General features: G+C 31.4%; 1 protein-coding gene across 1 annotated transcript; it reads right to left on the minus strand.

The window, feature by feature from the left end:
- Nucleotides 1–1,255: 1,255 nt before the first annotated feature.
- Nucleotides 1,256–19,415, minus strand: LOC134245103 (uncharacterized). Its single transcript, XM_062727363.1, has 15 exons — nucleotides 19,034–19,415; nucleotides 15,217–15,341; nucleotides 14,728–14,781; nucleotides 14,310–14,377; nucleotides 13,711–13,856; nucleotides 13,336–13,516; nucleotides 13,047–13,132; nucleotides 12,377–12,597; nucleotides 8,660–8,749; nucleotides 7,304–7,357; nucleotides 6,917–6,984; nucleotides 6,618–6,763; nucleotides 5,843–6,023; nucleotides 5,633–5,709; nucleotides 1,256–1,912 (listed from the first exon to the last, which is right to left on the minus strand). The coding sequence occupies exons 2-15, from the start codon at nucleotides 15,285–15,287 to the stop codon at nucleotides 1,688–1,690; spliced, it is 1,668 nt and encodes a 555-aa protein (XP_062583347.1). The 5' UTR covers nucleotides 15,288–15,341; nucleotides 19,034–19,415; the 3' UTR covers nucleotides 1,256–1,687.
- Between the last annotated feature and the right edge of the window lie 61 nt (nucleotides 19,416–19,476).

Below are 19,476 nucleotides of genomic sequence, written 5' to 3' on the forward strand. Positions count from 1 at the left end.
TCCTCAGAGACGGCCAGACCTTCCAACAAAATTATTGGAATTTCGATAGTCTCTATTGTGCACCTTTATAAGCCGCGACCGACATGTTTTTATATTCCTATAAAGTGGAATCTATTCCAGAACGTTAACACGAGAAAAAAAGACAGCACTTGCAATCACCTTAAACTCGACAGTAAGATGAACCCACAACGTTTTATCAATTAATACTAGTTACTTCCATTCATAATCAAAGTGATCTTGAAAAAAAGATACCACAGAGTCAGCGAGGTCCGTAACATAGATGTCTTCAGATGATAAGGGAGAAGTTACAACTACATTTTATAACAACCGAAATTAAGTCAGCTTTTCTTATTCATTTCGTAATATTCACAGCTATCACCTGCAAATGATGTTTATGTCTTCTTACTTATTCGATTTTAATTTCGACACTTTAATCTGTAAATTTTACACTTTAAAGTGTAAATTTTACACTTTAGGACTTCGTGAATTCTATAGTTGTTATAAGTTATTAGCAAAGACAAGCAAATTCAAAGAATTGTGGTCCCCCGCTCTCGGTGGCTTTGTGGGTGTGAATTTTACACTTTAGAAATTATCACCAAAGCTAATTTTTTAGAATAAGGTCAATCGTGAAGGTAAATTTTATACATTAATGCAAATGCCAAATATAAAAATTTACAAAAGTTTAAAAAACACATCAAGGTAGTAAAAGTTATGGCCAAAGTAAAACATTAAATTTTTTGTGTAAAAGTGGACAAGGTTAAAGTTTTTTTCAAAGGTCAAAAGGTCAAAAGGTCAAATTTGTTGATATCCAAAGAAAGGTCTTGTCAAAGTATACAAGGAAAATAAAACCGTTTACACATGTGAAATATAGGAAAGTCATGGCTCCAACTAAGTTATCAAAAATTAATTTTTTTGTGTAAAAAGGTTAAAGTTTTTGTGAAGGTCTTGTCACAAGGAATACACATGTGAAATATAAAAGTCATAGCTCCACTAAATCAAAAGTTATTGGCAAGGTTAAAGTTTTTGTGACGGACGGACCGCTAGACTGACAAACAGACGAATGAGATTTAATGTCCCCTCGCTTTCGCGAAAGCGGGGGACAATCTACAACTAGGTAGGCTTTGGCTGACATCTTCCATTCTTAGTAATCAAGGAAATAGCATTTGTCAAAATAAAATTTATATAAGTGAAATATAGAATTATGAACTTTATTCAAATTAAAGAAATGGAGAATGCTTTTGAAGAAATTTTACAGACATGTCTATTTTATGTAGCCGGGGAGACACCGTTGTCGAAATGAAACATACACAGGTGAAGTTTCATGGTTTTGTCTGCTTGTGTTAAAATTTCAAAGCTTTATTCTCATCAGACTCAACTGCAGGATTTCATAACATATTATAGTTATATATTTAAGGAGAGGAACTCGTAAGTTAAAAGAACTTAAGCTTGTTTCCAATCCTTTTGATTTATTCAATAAAATGTGTTCAAACAACTGCAGGATATGTTGAGTTTGGTAAGAATTTAAAAAAAAATGATATTTTAAATAACATTTGTGACATCATTGGTAATAATGAGATAATACGAATAATAATAATTTTGGGATTGACAAGCATTTCCATGTTATTAAACTGATTTTATATGTACATGTATATGTTATCACAGAAAAAATTATCACATTTTTTTATTTTCAATATTTTACACTTGCTTCTTCATTTTTAATTGTCATTATTTTTGGTTCCTTGTTGGACTCTAATCCAGGAACCATGTCTTTTCTTGTAATTTCTCGAAAAATTATCTTGGGTTTAATGAGTTCGAAATGTTTAAACTCTGGAGTAAATGTGGCCACAAAAATGCAGGTTAAAAACGCAATGATCCACTCTGATATTGTTGACGTCAAATGAGCAGCGTACCCCTACAATCAAAGAAAACAGATAAATACTTGTTATAGTTGTAGCAAAATAGCAATATTAATCAAAAGGACTTTTAATTGGTATGTAATACAACATGGTATATTACATCAAATTGTGCTATTACATGTATTTGATAAAGGATTTCTCGCTATATTTTGGATGAAATTCAAAAAAAAATTATGAAATAAAAGTTATGTTCCTCCATCTGTACCTGTCCCACGAAATGACCAAAAAAGGTTGAGTTATTCTTCTGCAAAGTACCAAAGATTTGAAACTTCCGGGTTTACATTGATTATGTTGATTCTTCCATCCATTATATTCACATCTCTCAATGTGTTCGAATAAAACTTCAACAGACATAACTGAACAAGGAAGGAGGGAAGGTTTGCTAGGATGTGCTCTTACACGTATGGAATCTACTTCTTATGCAGGTGATGATGGTATTTGCTACATATTAAAGGTAAGTCGACGATTGAGAAAAAAGTTTAGTTGTCAATTTCTTTCTGTAAACTAGTCAAATATGAAACATATATGCCTGACTTTGTGGTGTCTTTTAATTCAAGCTCAGCATCGGGATATTACTAGTAGTCAACGTATCAACGTAATCCACGTATAGATGAGGCTGAAGTTTAGTATTTGACAAAATGTTCTCAAAATATCTAAATGTTGAATTAAAGGCATAGCTAGCTGGAGTCTTTTTTTCTTTTTATGTAGACATTTTTCAATAAATTTAAAATCAACGTATAATTTAGATTCCCTATTGTGGCCCACCCCTACCTCCGGGGGTTATGATTTGAACAATTTAGAATCTACACTACCCCAGGCTGCATTTCAGTTTCAGCTTTAAAGGCCAAGTGGTTCTTGAGAAGAACATTTCTAAAGATTTTTCCTATATTATTTCAATGTAAAAATTAAATTCCCTATAGAAGCCCCGCCCTTCCCCGGGGGCCACGATTTGAACAATTTAGAATTTACACTACCTCTATATGCTTCCACGTAAGTTTCATCTTTCCTGGACCAGTGGTCGTTGAGAATATCTTTAAAGATTTTCCCTATCAATTTCAATGTAAAACTTGGATTCCCTATTATGAAGAAAAGCTCAGTTGAACTTTCAGCTCATTTGAGCTAATAACGTAAGCTCTGCTTATAATAGGATACGAAGGATACGAAGTTAACCTTAATAATTTAGACTTTGATTCTGAAGAATTTTCCTCTTAGAAATGTATTAATTAAATATTCTATAAATAACTCACAGATTCTTTTATGGAAACAGGAGCAAGATGGGGCTGCATCCTCTCACCTTCCATATTTCTGATAGTCATTGACTGGATCATGTAGGAAATAAAGATGGCAGAAAGACCTGAATGCAGTGGACCTTCACAAAACATCTTGAAGACCTAGATTTTGCAGATGACAGACATTGAATTGTTCTCGCACAAGGAACAATTAAGATGCTCAAGAGAAACTATCACGATTGGCACCAGAAGCCAAAAGACTGGCCTTCAAATAAATACTAAGAAGAAAGCGGTAATGAAAAGCAACAACAAACAAGAGGTCTCAATCTAGTTAAATGGGGAGAACATCAAAGAAACTGACAGATTTACTTATCTTGGGGGGATCGTCAACAAGTACGGTGGCGTAGATGACGACGTCCAAAGCCGAATTAATGAGGCAAAACAAGCTTTCAACACCCTCAGTCGAATCTGGAATTCTAAAGCAGTCTCCATAAAGTGCAAAGTCAGGATTTTCAATACAAATGATAAAGCAGATCTCTTATATGGTTCCGAGACCTGGAAAGTAACCAAAACAATAAACAACGAACTACAGTCTTTCATCAATAAATGTATCTGCACTATCCTTAACATAATCAGATGGCCTGAAACCATCTCAAACAACAGCCCATTGAAGAGATTTCAAGAGAACCAACCAAAATCCCATATTTATTGATAAAGAAAAGAAAATGGTGTTGGATAGGCTACACTTTACGCAAATCCTCAATCAACATCACAAACAGGCTCTGGATTGGAATCCACAAGAAAAGAGGAGGGTTGGGAGACCCCTGGAGAAGGTCCGTGGAAATGATCCAACCTCTAATGTTTTAGTGGTCCGTCTTTGCTCTCTTCCTATTTTGTAATGTTTAATGGACTTTTGACATGTTTGAGTTTGAATACTGCTCGTCACACTTTAGGTAAACCCTCAAACAACATTACAAAAGGCCCAAGCTTGGAGACCATAAACTGAGAACAGACTTAAGTCAAAATTTTGATTTTGAATAGCTTGTCACTTATGATACATATGTTATTAAAAATTTGCAGGTTTTTAAAACATTTCAATTTGAACATATGGTATAAATTTTGTTTTGTTATCACAATTATTTCAAAATTTATATTGATTTGAAATTTTGACTAGGAATCCACAAGAAAAGGGGAGGGTTGTGAGACCCAGGCAATCCTGGAGAAGGTCCGTGGAAAAGAAGGCAAAAGAGGCGGGATTTACCTGGACCCAATTAAAAAGCATATCCCAAAACAGAGTCCAATGGCACGATGTGCTTTCGGCATTATGCTCCCAAAGTACAAGTAAGTCAAATATAAATAACTGCATAAAATTTTGGGCCTTAATTGTGATTTTTGTAATAAAAACTTGTCTGAAAGTGAAAATTTCAAACCTTATGGTGTATATACAGGTTTCCATAAGAATATTTCAGAATTTGATTTGTCTACTGGTTAAATATGAAATGAACTTTCTTGGATAAATGTTGTTTTTTATATCCCAATTGGTCCTTTGGTGAAAATAAGAATTATGAAATCTTTCTGAACATCAGGTAACCTCTAATTATATTCCAAAAGATAATTGTCTGAAACCGAATATTTAAGAGAAGTTCTTGAAACCAAAGTTTTAAGAATAAGTCGTTCTTACCTCCAAATGAGACACATGGTATCAAATGAAAATTTTGAAGCCTAATTGCACATCTACAGGGCATCAACAAATATATTCCAAAAGATGTGCTTGCTAAAAGTTTTAAATGCAAAAGGAATTTAATGAAAGGTTAAGAAAATACTTGGAAGGTCGGACCAGGAAAAAAAGGTATCAGTATACCCGAACTCTCTTGGAAAGTGTGATTATAATTACATGAAATATACTGTGTATATACAAATATTTGTAGATATGTTGACATGATATATCCCTTTATCTTGAAGTTAAAGACACCACAGAGTCAAACAAATCTTTTCATATTTCGATATTTTACTATAAAATGTGTTCATGGTAATCTAACAACAAAGCCCTATGATAAACGTGATGACTTTAATTTTTCAATCATCAACTTCCTTTACTTATGCAGTAATATACCCACATCACCTGCATATGGGGTTGATTCGATATGCAAGAGCATGGGAATGCTCACTTCTCCATGGCACCTGATCTAACCTCTGATGTTTTAGTGGTCTGTCTTTGCTCTCTTCCTATTTTGTAATGTTTATTGGACTTTTAAGTTTGAATACTGTTCGTCATCTCAACATATTTTATTGACATAATTGAAAGATTGAAACAACAGTCAACAAAGTATTTCAATATGTTTGGTTGGTTAATCGGATCAAAACTGCAGCAAAATGCTGAGAATGCTGTTGAATGTTGGTACAATGCACATTGCATACGACCAGCTAATGGACTTTGAGATTCTCTGATATAACATTTCCTCCTAAAGTACTGAATGATTTACGTACCGATTTACCTGGCGTCCAACACCGAGCCTTCAGACCTTCTGGTTTGTCTTCTGTTGCTAGCTTTGATGCTATCAAAACTGAATTATTGTCAAGAAAAATCTATATGAAATTTATTGTGTTTTTCTAATTAAAGCAAAATACAGGAGAAAGCGTTCGAGTCTCTTATAGCTCATGTAGTACTTAATGCCTTTTTCTATGAACAAAGGATACTTGTAACAATAAAAATAAAATCTAAAACACAGATAACTAATCTTATTTGTGCTAGTTTTCTGGAGGATCCTTGGATATCAGGTAGTTTGAAAGAAAGGTAAGTTTGTAAACAGCAGTAAATCGCCCCAATCACAAAGGCTAGGAAGGCACCAATCAAATGTACAACAACAACGTTCACGTCCTAAAATTATAAACAAAATTATACATACATTCATCGTAAGTGTCCCTCAGAGGTGGGATCAGGTGCCATAGAGGAGTAAGTATGTGTAATGGTTACAACTGACTTGAGCCCCATGTATTCAAATACTGTATGAAAAAATCGCCAAACTAAATGAAATGTGAGATATGTTAGAAAAATTCTTACTGAATACGACCTATCGTTGGGTAGTGTTTAGTCTGACATGTTCAATACCATTATACTAAATTTGAATAAAGAATACTTCTTATACTGATCATTACTTGAGCCTCACAGCGGATGTCACAGGTCAACAGATTGAGGCTTACTCTTCCTCGGCACCTGATCCCACCAGAAGTCCGTATTTCATTTCCTCTTCACGATTTGAGTTAATTGATTCCCCAATTTATGAAATTGATCACTATTCGTTATCCTCCTATTAGACACTACTCGACCATACTGTTAAAAGTTGTTCTTAGAGTCGGACAGACTTTTTGTTTACTGTTTGTTTATTTAAGCTCTGCTAGCCTTTTGAGGTCCATGATAAGTCACAATAGTTTTCGTATTTGAGTTGCTGTAATTTATATTCTCACACTTTACCTGAAAGTTTCCCACCAGACTTATTCCAAACGCAGCCATCAGACCCAGAACGAATGCTGCCCTGTTTACGTTGGTGATTCTTCTCACTGGACAATCGTGCTGGTAAGTCTCTATCTGCTTATAACGTATATAGAATACTACTGAAACTGAATAGAAAATGTATTGAAACGTTATTCAAGTTTAAGAAATTACAAGAATATTGAAATAATGTTTTGTCTTTCTGTATATTCCATGTTTTATATGCATACTCTAACTAATAAAGTTCTTTTAAATGACACCAAGGTTATTCATTCTATTACCAATGACTGCTCCTATGTTTAAGAGTTGTCCAAATACACAGCTTTCAGGAGGCAAGCTGCCTGTGTCACTGAAGAAAAAATTCAAACCATTCAAGACGACAATTCCTGTCTAGTACATATATATATATATATATATATATATATATATATATATATATATATATATATATATATATATATATATATATATATATATATATATATATATATATATATATATATATATATATATATATATATATATATATATATATATATATATATATATATATATATATATATATTATATATATATATAAAGCATATGTTTTAATGCTAAAATATCACTCTTGTTTCTCATTTGGATTTCGTTACATTCTGTATAAATTTTCTTTGCAATATGTTTACCTGATGTACGGAAATCCAGGCGCAACATGCCCATTTCCAACTGCAATACCATATCTATTGTAAACCACAGATAAAATTCATGATAATGATTTTAATTATTTAATTGAGGCTTGAAAACAAAGTTTGCAGGCTTTTAACTTTAAAAACAAGTTTTGATTATAGTCTTTTACGTAAATTTTCATTCTAATTAAAGCATAATAAACAAAGAACGGTTGACTGGAATAAATTATAAAAATAAATCAATAAAAAAAAATCAAACAAGAGATTCAAGGGCTTAAGGGTCATGTAAACATTCTTTTAATGATACACTTTCTCTGTTGGATTAAAAGAACATTTCCCTAACACCAATGCCACTAACATCATATGGCCATGAATTTCTGAATTTTGATAAGTGGCTCTATCTTTATCAAAATCATGCATAAGTTTTATTTTTTGATTTCCAGGAAAAACTTTGAATATTTGGGACCAGGACAATTTTGTCCCCTATCCCTGGGTGGGGCCGAAAACTACAAATTAATAAAATCTTCTAATATCCCCTGAAATTTATTTGCCTCTTAAATCCCATATATATGGCACGCCAAATTCACAAAAATGAGCTAAACATAGTTTCACAGTTGATAAACTAGGTTTATCGACTGTAAACTATAGTTTACAAACCGTGAACAATTCGTTAACTATAGTTTTCATCTGTAAAACTAAATTTAACGGTTGTTAACTATAGTTTACGAATGATAATCTTAGTTTATCTGTCTGTAATAATGCGTTAACTTAACAATAGATTTTGTTGATAAACATAGATTAACGTCTGTGAACTATAATTTACAATCGTGAACTATAGTTAAGAGTTGTTAATCATAGTTTCACAAATCGTGAGACAACCGTATATTTTTCAGATCGTTAACTATAGTTAACTTAAGAGTTATAAACCATAGTTTACAAATCGTGAAACTGTATTTATCAGATAATATATGTTTTGGAATCGCAAATGATTGTTTTCAGTGTTAAGTATAGTTTACGGTTCTGAAACATAGATTATCGCGTTAACTATGGTTTACAGATGTAAAATATAGATTAACGTTGTTAACTATAGTTTACAGTCCGTAAACTATAGTTTACAACCGATAAACCGAGTTTATCGACTGTGAAACTATGTTTAGCTCATTTTTGTGAATTTGGCGTGCCATACATATACTACATACAAAAATTGGTGAAATTTAGCCACACGGACAAATGAAATGACGACTGACGCAAGATAGAAGTTTGTCATCTAAATAGGAAAAGAAATTAAAATTTAAAAAACTGGAAAGTTCTTTTTCTTCATTAAATTCATGTCATATTTCCTTGTAGTTTACTCACGTTATGAAAAATGAGATTGGAACGTATACCACTATGAATACAGGAAATATGTGTAAATGGTCTCTAAACATCTTGGAACAGTGGTTTGAGCTTCAGCCATTTACAGGTAAATCTATTAAAAGCATTCACAAACAACAAATATATAATAAAAGAATTTTATTTAACTAAGCAAATTATGTAAAACCATACTGAAAAATTAGTGCAACAGTTTTAAGAAAAAACATACATTACATGTACACTTGTTTTAGTTTAACTATAGTCATCTTTTTGTGAAGTACATAGAAATATATAATTTTTAAATAAGTAAATTACTGTACCTAGACTAAAGCAACAATTTACCACAGGTATTTTTTAAAGCTTGTTTTATGTACAATATAGTCAAATAAAACACAATTCAACTCATGAATTTTTTGCTGTTTTGAGGTAAATTGTAGCCATCTGAAAGGGTACAATGTTCACCAAGCTGATATTTTTTTTCTCTTCTCACATTGTTAGATCTCAGGGATGGCAATTATTCAATCATAAAATGCAGCAAAATTTAAATCATAAAAATTAATATCAACCTGTATAATGCGAGTCTGAATATTTGATACACAAAGTAACTAAAAAATACTTGGTTAAAGTAAGTGTCTAGACTTTAAGATTCAACGTTTTAAAAGTTAATACACCTATTTAAAAATAAAGTACTCGTATTGAACAACTGTCAAAATATTACTCAAACATATGAAAAAGCCTGATTGGTACTTTAAAGATAACATCCGTAATTCAATGTATAGAGCAGGTTGAAAGCAAAAGGCGACTTTCAAAAAGTACATGTTCATGTGCATGTTAGATGCATGTCAAACACCTTCTTTTTCAATAAACAAAGTTCTTTTAAATGAATTCCGACGTAATAAAATTTTGAGATACACGAAGAATATATCTTTATATTAAGATATAAAGATACATTTGTATTAAATGTGTCAATGTGAAAGTCCTACCAACTTGGTTCACGATTCTTAAAGTATTGTACCACAAAGAAAAGGCGTGTTATTTGAAGAGAAGAAGCTGAAAAAACTCCATTTCACTTCCTTTAAATTAAGCTTCCTATCCTAACGGGAAGACGTTTCTATTTGAGTCAAACATTCTCGAATGGGACGTCAAACAACATAATTACTCAGTTAATCTTAAAGGAGAAAAATAATAGAAGCCGGTATTTTTGAAATATTTTTTCTAGAATCATCTCTGATTTTCCATTGGTCAATATCAGCTAGGAATACATTATACATCAATCCTTACGCATTGTTATTTCATGTTTTAATTCAAATATGATTTCTTTTCTAACCTTTAAGAATATTAATCCTCGAAAATAACCAACCTTTACTTAGTATTAAGAAGTAGGAGAAAAATCATTATTAAATGGGTCCTATTGAAAAATATCAGTGTTTTATACATGTGTATTTTTGGGACAGTATCACATTTTTTTTTCTGAAAAGTGCTAAAAATTGAACTTTGACGAGCCCGGAACATAATATAGCACTCAAACAGTAAGAATAAAATGAAACAAAAGTTTACCTTTGTACTGATACCATTCCGATCTATACGTGCAAACTGATAGTTTTAAAACTGTTATCAGTGTCTTGTGTACATAGCTATGTCTCCATGGTACGCAATATGCGAGAATTATCTCTCCTGAGTACACCAAAAATATTTTTCCTGTCCAATTAAAGATATAAAAGATAAAGAAATGGATACATTTTTTTCTTGTTTTAAGAAAAAAAAATCAACCTTGGAAACAGAAATATGTGGGCCTCTAAAGTTACTTGATTTAATGTTTTATGTGGATATGAAGTCTTACAATATCTACTGAAGGTTTGTGTAGTCAACGATAGTCACCGCATTTATTGGTGTAGTATATTTAATTTGTAAATTAACAACATCAAATAAATATAAGCATTTTATTTGTATACAGTGTTTTGTTTAAAATCCCTTGCAAGAAAAATATTGTTTCAGCAAATCTACATAAGAATGCTGACTGATGATTTTTACACTTATTATTTTGTCAATGTTCATACTTTGAATTGTTGACGTATTTTTCAGAATCATATTACTTGAAACGAGCATACAGCAGGCATGATCAGTCAGCAGGGGATGTTTACTCCCCACGATAAATTAAAGTCCAGGCTTTTTGATATCATTGACAGCTGCTTTTATTAATAAAAATGGAACTCGTAAATTTACTTACCTGGTCATTGGTCATTTGCAAAATAATTTTGTTAAACACATTCTAATTGCACACACAAGTACTCTGAAGCTGACATCAAAGAGATGCTTGAGTTACTGATTGACAATATCTACGTGGTTTTTGGAGACCAGGTACTCCAACAATCTACTGGAATTCCCATGGGTACCAATTGCGCTCCATTATTAGCGGACCTATTTTTATATTCATATGAAGCAGAATTTGTGCAAAATCTTATACATGAAAAGAATAAAACACTTGCTGTGGCCTTCAACTCGACATTTGGATATATTGACGACGTATTGTCAATACACAATGGTGATTTCCATTTCAGCGTCTATACGATATATCCCGGTGAGCTTGAGATAAAATATACCACAGAGTCTGACACACCTGTTTCATACTTGGATATTTTACTTGAAAAAGACATTAATGGTAATCTAACAACCAAGCTATATGATAAACGTGATGGCTTTAACTTTTCTATCGTCAACTTCCCTTAATTATGCAGCAATATACCTTCGTAACCTGCATACGGAGTGTATATATCTCAGTTGATTCGATACGCAAGAGATTGCTCTACGTATGAACAATTTCTAAAATGAGGTAAATTATTGACAAGCAAGTTGATGAAACAAGAATATCAGCCGTCTCGTTTAAAGTCATCATTTCGTAAGTTCTATGATCGATACAATGACCTTGTCAACAAATACAATTTTTCATTGAGTCAAATGCTGACTGACCTTTTTCATACTTATTGTTAGTCCATTATTTATACACTGAATTGACAACGGATTTTTCCGTTATTTCCCGATCATGACAAGGAGCACACGGAGGGTGTGACCGGTCAGCAGGGGATGCTTACTCCTCCATGGCACCTGATCCCACCTCTGATGTTTCGGAGGTCCGTGTTTGCTCTGCTCTTATTTTGTATTGTTTTATGGACTTTGATATTGAATACTGTTCGTTATCTCCATATCCTTCCCCCATAGCACCTGATTTCATTTCCATGATTTTAGTGATTGGTGCATGGTGTGCTACTAATTTATATTGTTCTAACGGCCTTTTGAACCTGATTGCTGTGCGATCTTTCCATATTTGAATCCACAGCAAACTCCTTTGAGTTGTACTTGCCTTTCCGTCTTAAAATATTGTTATATATGTTGTTTAATAAACAATATTTTTATAAATATGAAATGAATGAAAAATATTTTGAGAGACATTAAAATGCATCTCTTTGGAATATACATGCTTACTTCCTGTAGAATAACATTTGTGATTGAAATATTATCCAGTTTTTGAAATGTAAATCTATAAAGAACAAGACATTCAATATTATGTTTTATTTGAGCATGTATCAAAATACTGAGCAAACATGGGAATTTCACATTCATTATTCTTTGATAATATTTATGGACAACAAAACACATCTCAACATGAAATACCGGTATACATGTATCACATTTAGGCTTATCAAAGACTATATATCACTTCAATATTTGGCATCTTTTCCACCATTTTCTATCGTCATAACATCGTTTGTGTTTGACTGGTCAGCTGGTGCTATTCCAGATCGAACACATTTTTGTCGGAATGTTACCTTAGGCTTAATCATTTCAAAATATCTAAATTCTGGCGTAAACGTGGCCACATAAAGGCAAATTAAAAATGCAATAATCCATTCCGATATAGTTGATGTCAGATGAGCCGAGTAACCCTGCAAAAAAGTAAACTATTATGTATATACTTTATGCTTTATTTTAGGAATGTTTGGGTTTGGTGTTAAATTCAATTTAATTGAGTAACTTAACTGCAATGTATACAGGTTTGAAGGAAATGGTTTCATGGACAACGGTTTGGTATGCATATCAAATTTCGCTATGATTTGCAACTTGATTGGTAAGTAATAACCAAAGTACATGGAATGTTTACCTTGCATTAAGATTCTGTATAATTTTGGAGGAATTATAAAGTATACAGACAAGCAAAAAAGATGTTTCTACAAGGCAGAAAAAACAACAACAAACCCAATAGCAATATAATGTGCACACTACACGCGAATGGAAGTAACCCGTGTCTATAGAATAGCTGGATTCTCTTTTGGTGAAAAAGAAGAGAAGTGATACTTTTTAGAAATCATTGTTTTGGGCAAAAAAAATTACTTACCTTATCGCCTGGGCTTAGACCTATAGGTATATCTTTATTCGATCTGTTTGGATTATCGTTCATTGCATATCTTCCTGCTACTAAAACTATTCCATTGTCAAGGAAAAAGGCTTCAGATACTCCTGTAGAGTAAGAGCTACACAGGCACTTTCATTTCCTAGTCTCTAACATAAATAACCATGAAATTTTAGTAATTAAGATATTCTGGTGATTGGATGTTAACAAACTATAGGGGCTTGACCTAGATTGTTTTTTTTTCTGAACAATTTACTTCACACATAAAGGATACGGACTATCATAAAGATGAACGTTAAAACACAGATAATAAATCTGGCTAATCTAAGGTTTCTGGAAGAACCGGGCATCTCGGGTAGTTTGTAGGAGAGATACGTTTGTACACAACAATACACTGTCCCTATCAGAAAGGCTAGGAAAGCACCAATCAAATGCACAACCAAAACGTTCGTCTCCTATAATTAATATGATATATATATTTCATCAAATATTTTGAAAAAATATGATGGTTTTTCTACAGGCATAAAATAAAGTTAATTAAAGATACAAAATTTAGTGTACATATAATTAGTGAAGATTAAAATAGAAAAATTTACTTTAATGCTTAAAAATGAAATTAGATATTAAATTGTAAAATTTATTTCAGGACCTGAAAATTTCCAACAAGACTGATACCAAAAGCTGCCATCCATCCTAGTATCAATCCAGCTTTATTACATTTCGTTATTCTTCTGACAGGGCAATCACTTTGATAAGTTGCTATTTGCTGATAACGTATATAAAATATAACCAAAGCTGAAAAAAAAATTAAAAAATTATATGTTATGAGCACATTATACAAACATTTGTTTTAAAGATCTTAAAAAAGACTGCTTTCAATATATTTTTCTATTAAAACGTCCCAATATGAAACAGAAGTGTCAGTGTCTGTGCTGTGTTTTTTCTAGATCAGTGCGATAATCAAATTAACATATAAATGGAACTAAAAATTATTAAATGATGTCGTCGATAGATTTAATTAGCAAAATTGAAGACCATAACAAGAGAATTCTTTTCAACTTGACGTATTTGAAGAAAGTCTTTTCGTTTTAATAAAAAAAGAAAAGAAAAAAAAACAGACTGCTAATAAGGTGCAAAGTTGGCACCCATGGAAATCTTAAAAGGTCACAAAAAACTACAAAATCTTTGTCAATGAGAAATTCAAAAATATTTTCAATATCAACTTCGAAGTACTAAACTCATATTTACCAAAGACTGCTCCTATGTTTAAGAGTTGTCCAAATACACAACTTTCGGGTTCTTTGGTACCCGTGTCACTGGATGTGAAAAGAATAAATTTCTAAGTATTAACTTTAAGTTTCTGATTTTGGATAAAAATATTGCTAATATAAAGATACTTCTATGGATAAAAAATAAATATATATTTATGCTATTTTTGAAATCTTGGGCGAACATTCAATACAATGAAATTAAAGATATTCTATGATATATAAATTCTTGTTTTAATTATTTAATTATTTAAATTTTGCTTAGAGGAAACCAAGCCTTACCCATGTAACTTATAGTCCTCCGAATCACTTTGTTTAATGAAGAGAATTAATAACCTGAATTAAGATGTTACCAGACAAATGGAATAATCTTTGTAGTCCTGAATTCGAAAGCTTACCTGATATATGGAAATCCTGGTTCAACGTGTCCATTACCCACCGCAATACCATATCTACATTCAAAGAATTACTTTAGGAGAGTACCTCATAGAATTTTATATAGATTGTATGACATTCTTCTGAAGACTACTTAGAACTTATACTTGTTTGCCTTATGCCTTTCAAAATGAGTGAAAAATTCTCAAAGGGTCGTAAAATAAGATTCTCTTTCCAGCTCGAAATGTTACTACAATGTATTTACATGTATATGAATGAATATTTGAATTCTAAAACGGAATATAAAATAACATACAATCATTTCAATAATGTTTCTAATTGAATGGACAGTTTCAATAATTTGGTGAAAGGGGTCCTACGATTCAAAAAGCGTAGACATTTTTACGTCCCATTCAAACAATTATATAATTTAAGTATTATTATGTGGTTTAAATTTGAATTTATTTAGATAAACCCGAAATTTGATTAAATATACTAGAAAAATTACATACGTAATAAAAAATGATGCAGGAACATATATCACAACGAATACTGGGAAAATGTGCAGTTTATCGCCGAACATCTTGAACTATTGATTGAAGAATCAAACTTTTCTCCAACAGTTGCACGAACATTCCTGCTGAAAACAAAGATACATATATAATTTATTTATGATATCTGTAAACTATATCATTTGCATTTTCAGCTTGAATAGAAAGATTAAAACCAATGGGAAAAAGTAGTATGCATTTGCTGCAACTTCGATTCCAAATAATTACAGTTCTTAAAAATAAAAATATGATAATGATAATATCAAATATCCATCTGAATTTAGTTTTATAAATAACTAAGTTTCAAGACTGAAAACAGGTACATCAGGACATTTTACGTAGGGTTATCCCATCGCATGAAAATAGGAAGAATTTTTAACCTAAAAAAAATGGTACAAGCACAACTTCCAGAGGTGTGATTAAGGGTCTAGTAGGAGTAAGCATCCTCTGTTGACCAGTCATACTCACATGAGTACTATACATTGATCGAGTAGACGGAACACTGCGTAGTTAATTTTGTACCAAAAAGGTCGAAGAATTTGTTAAAAATCTTTTACGTGAAAAGAAGAAATCATTTGCTGTGGCCTTCAACTCGACATTTAGAGATGTCGACGACGTATTGTTAATTAACAGAAGTTATTTCCATTCTTATGTCGACACAATGTATCCCGATGCGTTTGAAATAAAAGATGCCACGGAAACTGACACATTTGTTTCATATTTGGATATTTTTTTTTGGAAAAAGACGTTAATGGTTATATAACAACAAAATGTTGTGATAAACTTGATGACTTTAACTTTTCCAATCGTCAACTTCCCTTGCTTTTGCAGCAATATTCTTTCGTCACCTGCAATAGGGGTTTAAATTTCTAATTTTATTCTTGCGCAAGAGCATGCTCTACTTATGAACAATTTATTAAACGAGGGAAGTTATTGACAGACAAATTGCTGAAACAAGAATATCAAGGTCTTGGTTAAAGTCATCATTTCGTAAGTTCTATGATCGATACAATTACCTTTTCAGCATATACAATTTGTCATTAAGGAAAATTGCAGACTGACGTTTTTCATATTAATTGTTAGACTATTATACACAGATTGAATTGTCGACGGATTTTTTCTTATTTCTCGATCATTACAAGGAGTACACGGAAGGTGCGATCAGTCGGAAAGGGATGCTCACTCCTCCATGGCACCTGATTTCACCTCTGATTTTTGGAGTTCCATGTTTGCTCTGCTCCAATTTTGTATTAATTTTTGGACCTCTGAGCTTGAAAACTGTTCGTTTTTTCCATATATTTCATTTTATTTTATCTTAAATGTTAGAATATTAGACTCCGATGTAAGAAGATTGGGCTCAAGTTCAATATAAGACGAAAATAGTTCCAATTTTTTTTCACGCATCAACAAATTGAACACATATTATTTTTGCATATTCATCTGAAAAAATATTCATAAATGTAAAAACAAAAAATGAAAAATTAGCATATTTTGCATAGGAATCATAGTTTAATATTAATGAATAGTTGGGGCCATTATTGGTAAATTAAGTATATAAACCAATTACATTCTATATTGTCAACCAATTATTATATAAAATGGATCATAAAGTATGAAACAAGATATGTATCTTACAAATGATTTTATTTAAGTATCAATAAATTTTAATGTGCACTTAGTAGTCATAAATGAACATTTGTTCATAAAAAAAAAGCTTTTAAAAATTGCAATATATTCCATCCGTGTTATAAAAGAGATTAAAGTCATTTGCCTAAAAAAAGACAGGCAGACGGGTTGACATTATTATAAATGCTACTAAGGTTGACATTAGTGTAAATATATATTTCCAAGTCATAAAATATCATTTGTTCAAAAAAATCGTTATATGTCTGCTTAACAGGTCGACAGGTCGATAGGTTGACACCTCAGTGACAGGTTGACAGGTTTGACAGGAAAACTGCTGGACAGGTTGACATCAATAATACTGTGAAGTTTGAAAGTAAATTTGTTAATAAATGTGCTTTTATATCTGGTTGACAGGTTGACAACATTATTCAAATGTATTTTGAATTGACAATAAGACGTGTTGACAATTTATATATTCAGCTCATTTATAGTAAAATGAGTCAGCATAATACACATTGTTGAGGTAATTTGGTTATCAAATGTGTCAAATTTAGATGTATATACATCTAACTGTTATCAGACATTGCGCATATATAATGAGAATAAAATTTAGACTTTCAGGCATTCAATATACATGTATCTTATGATATTACCTGTCAATCTTTACATTGACCTCGAGTAGACTGAACACTGCAAATGAATTTTGTACGAAGAATTTGTCAAATCCTGAAAAATTTTTGTTCTTCATTTAAACTGTTGACCTGTCTACCTGTCGACCTGTCAAACCTGTCAAATTGTTGTTCTTGATTTAAACTGTTGACCTGTCTACCTGTCAACCTGCTTTTGCAGCAATATTCTTGTCACCTGCAATAGGGGTTTAAATTTCTAATTTTATTCTGTCAACCTGTCTTATGAACCTTTCAAATTATTGTTCTGAAAACAATTTCATTTGTTTAATATTCATTAAAAAGTAATTTGCATTTAATGTTTTGTTCATATATTTATATTAGACTAGAATTGTTATAATCATACATGAATATTTATGATCTTACAAAAATATTATAATAACAAAACCGATTTACTGCAGATTATGTGGATAGGACTATTTTCGTCTTATTTTGTACTTGACCCGAAGATTGTATCTTTAAAAATGCATCGTCAAAAAGCAATTATATTTTTAAAATTCATAAATATTTTCATAGTTTTAACAGAAGTGAGACAGAATCGTGTTTTTAATTAAGAGGATTTAAGGCATAGCTACTTTAGTACAAAATAAAATTGTAAACGATTGGATAGAATATTATTAGCTTGAATTCTTCGTCACTTATTGTAGAAATAAATCATATAAAAATTTGGATGAAATAATCAACTGAATTCTAAAGATACTCTAATATAATTAAAAAGAAAAGTATGTGTATATTTATTTGTGTAAAAAATGTTCCAAAACAAAATTCATTTAACAAAACATCAGGCGTGTTTGGAAGCGAATTGATGTACGCAAACTTATATCCTGAAAAGTTCAGTCCTGTATATTTAAACTGTATTTATTTTTGTAAAAGAAAAATCAATATAAGTCTTATCTAGTTTCACTTTAATTCATTATACCTTATCTAAATAAAGAAAATATATCACATTTAAGATTATATATGTTTTTTATATATTAAAGTCTCCCTAAAATGAAATATGTTTAATATTTCTTAATATTATGTTATTAATAACTTATTATCATAATGTACTTATATCTGATATTACATGAAGTTCGATAAGGGGTACGATTAAGGGTGTGAAATTCAAAACAAGCAGAAGCGAACACATATCTCAGCTTTTAAAATTACATGTACTTTCCAATCATCGAATCAGTGTGCATATATTTGTCTTCAACAAACATCATGTATAGTGCGATCTTTTGAAATCGCATGTAATTGAAAATGGAAACAAATCTTTATATGAATGTACTATCAAGATATGAAAGAATTCATTCGTCAATACCTCAATTAAAAATCATAACCAACCTTCAACTATTCAAAGACGAGTACGCTATTACAAGAAAGCCTAAAACATCAAAGCAATATTCACTAAAAACAAACTTATCAAAAACTTCTTAAAAGCGTTAAGATTAAACAAACAAAAACAAAGAGAAACACGACTTTACCTCCCTATTGACACAATGTTGATCTGTGCATGACTTCCCTGTACCTGTATACCCGCGATTTTTTAACCGTTATCAGTACCTTGTGTACATAAGTGGGTCTCCATGATACATAATGTGAATTTGTTCTTCTGAATTGCTATTTAAGAAGATTGTAGTGGAGATTTGTTTTAAATATTTTTGATATAAAAGCAAAAAATATGATTACTGTTTGCTTCTCAGTTAATTTATTGATAAATAAATTGAAAGAAATGAAGATGACAAATGATCAAGATCATTTACCAAGTTAAGAATAAGAGTATTGTGGAGGGGAAACAAGGACCACTGGAAACACTAGAGGTTGAATAATAGGTGCATAGGGAGAGTAACTGGTCGCCTCTTCCGCCAGCCAACTACACTGAGCAGCTTTTTTTGTTGATTGTTTTACGTCTCACAGAGGATTTTCA

This window comes from Saccostrea cucullata, unplaced genomic scaffold (assembly GCF_032062105.1).
Source record: "Saccostrea cucullata isolate Sc308-1 unplaced genomic scaffold, CSIRO_AGI_Scuc_v1 ctg53, whole genome shotgun sequence".
Taxonomy (NCBI): Eukaryota; Metazoa; Mollusca; class Bivalvia; order Ostreida; family Ostreidae; genus Saccostrea; species Saccostrea cuccullata.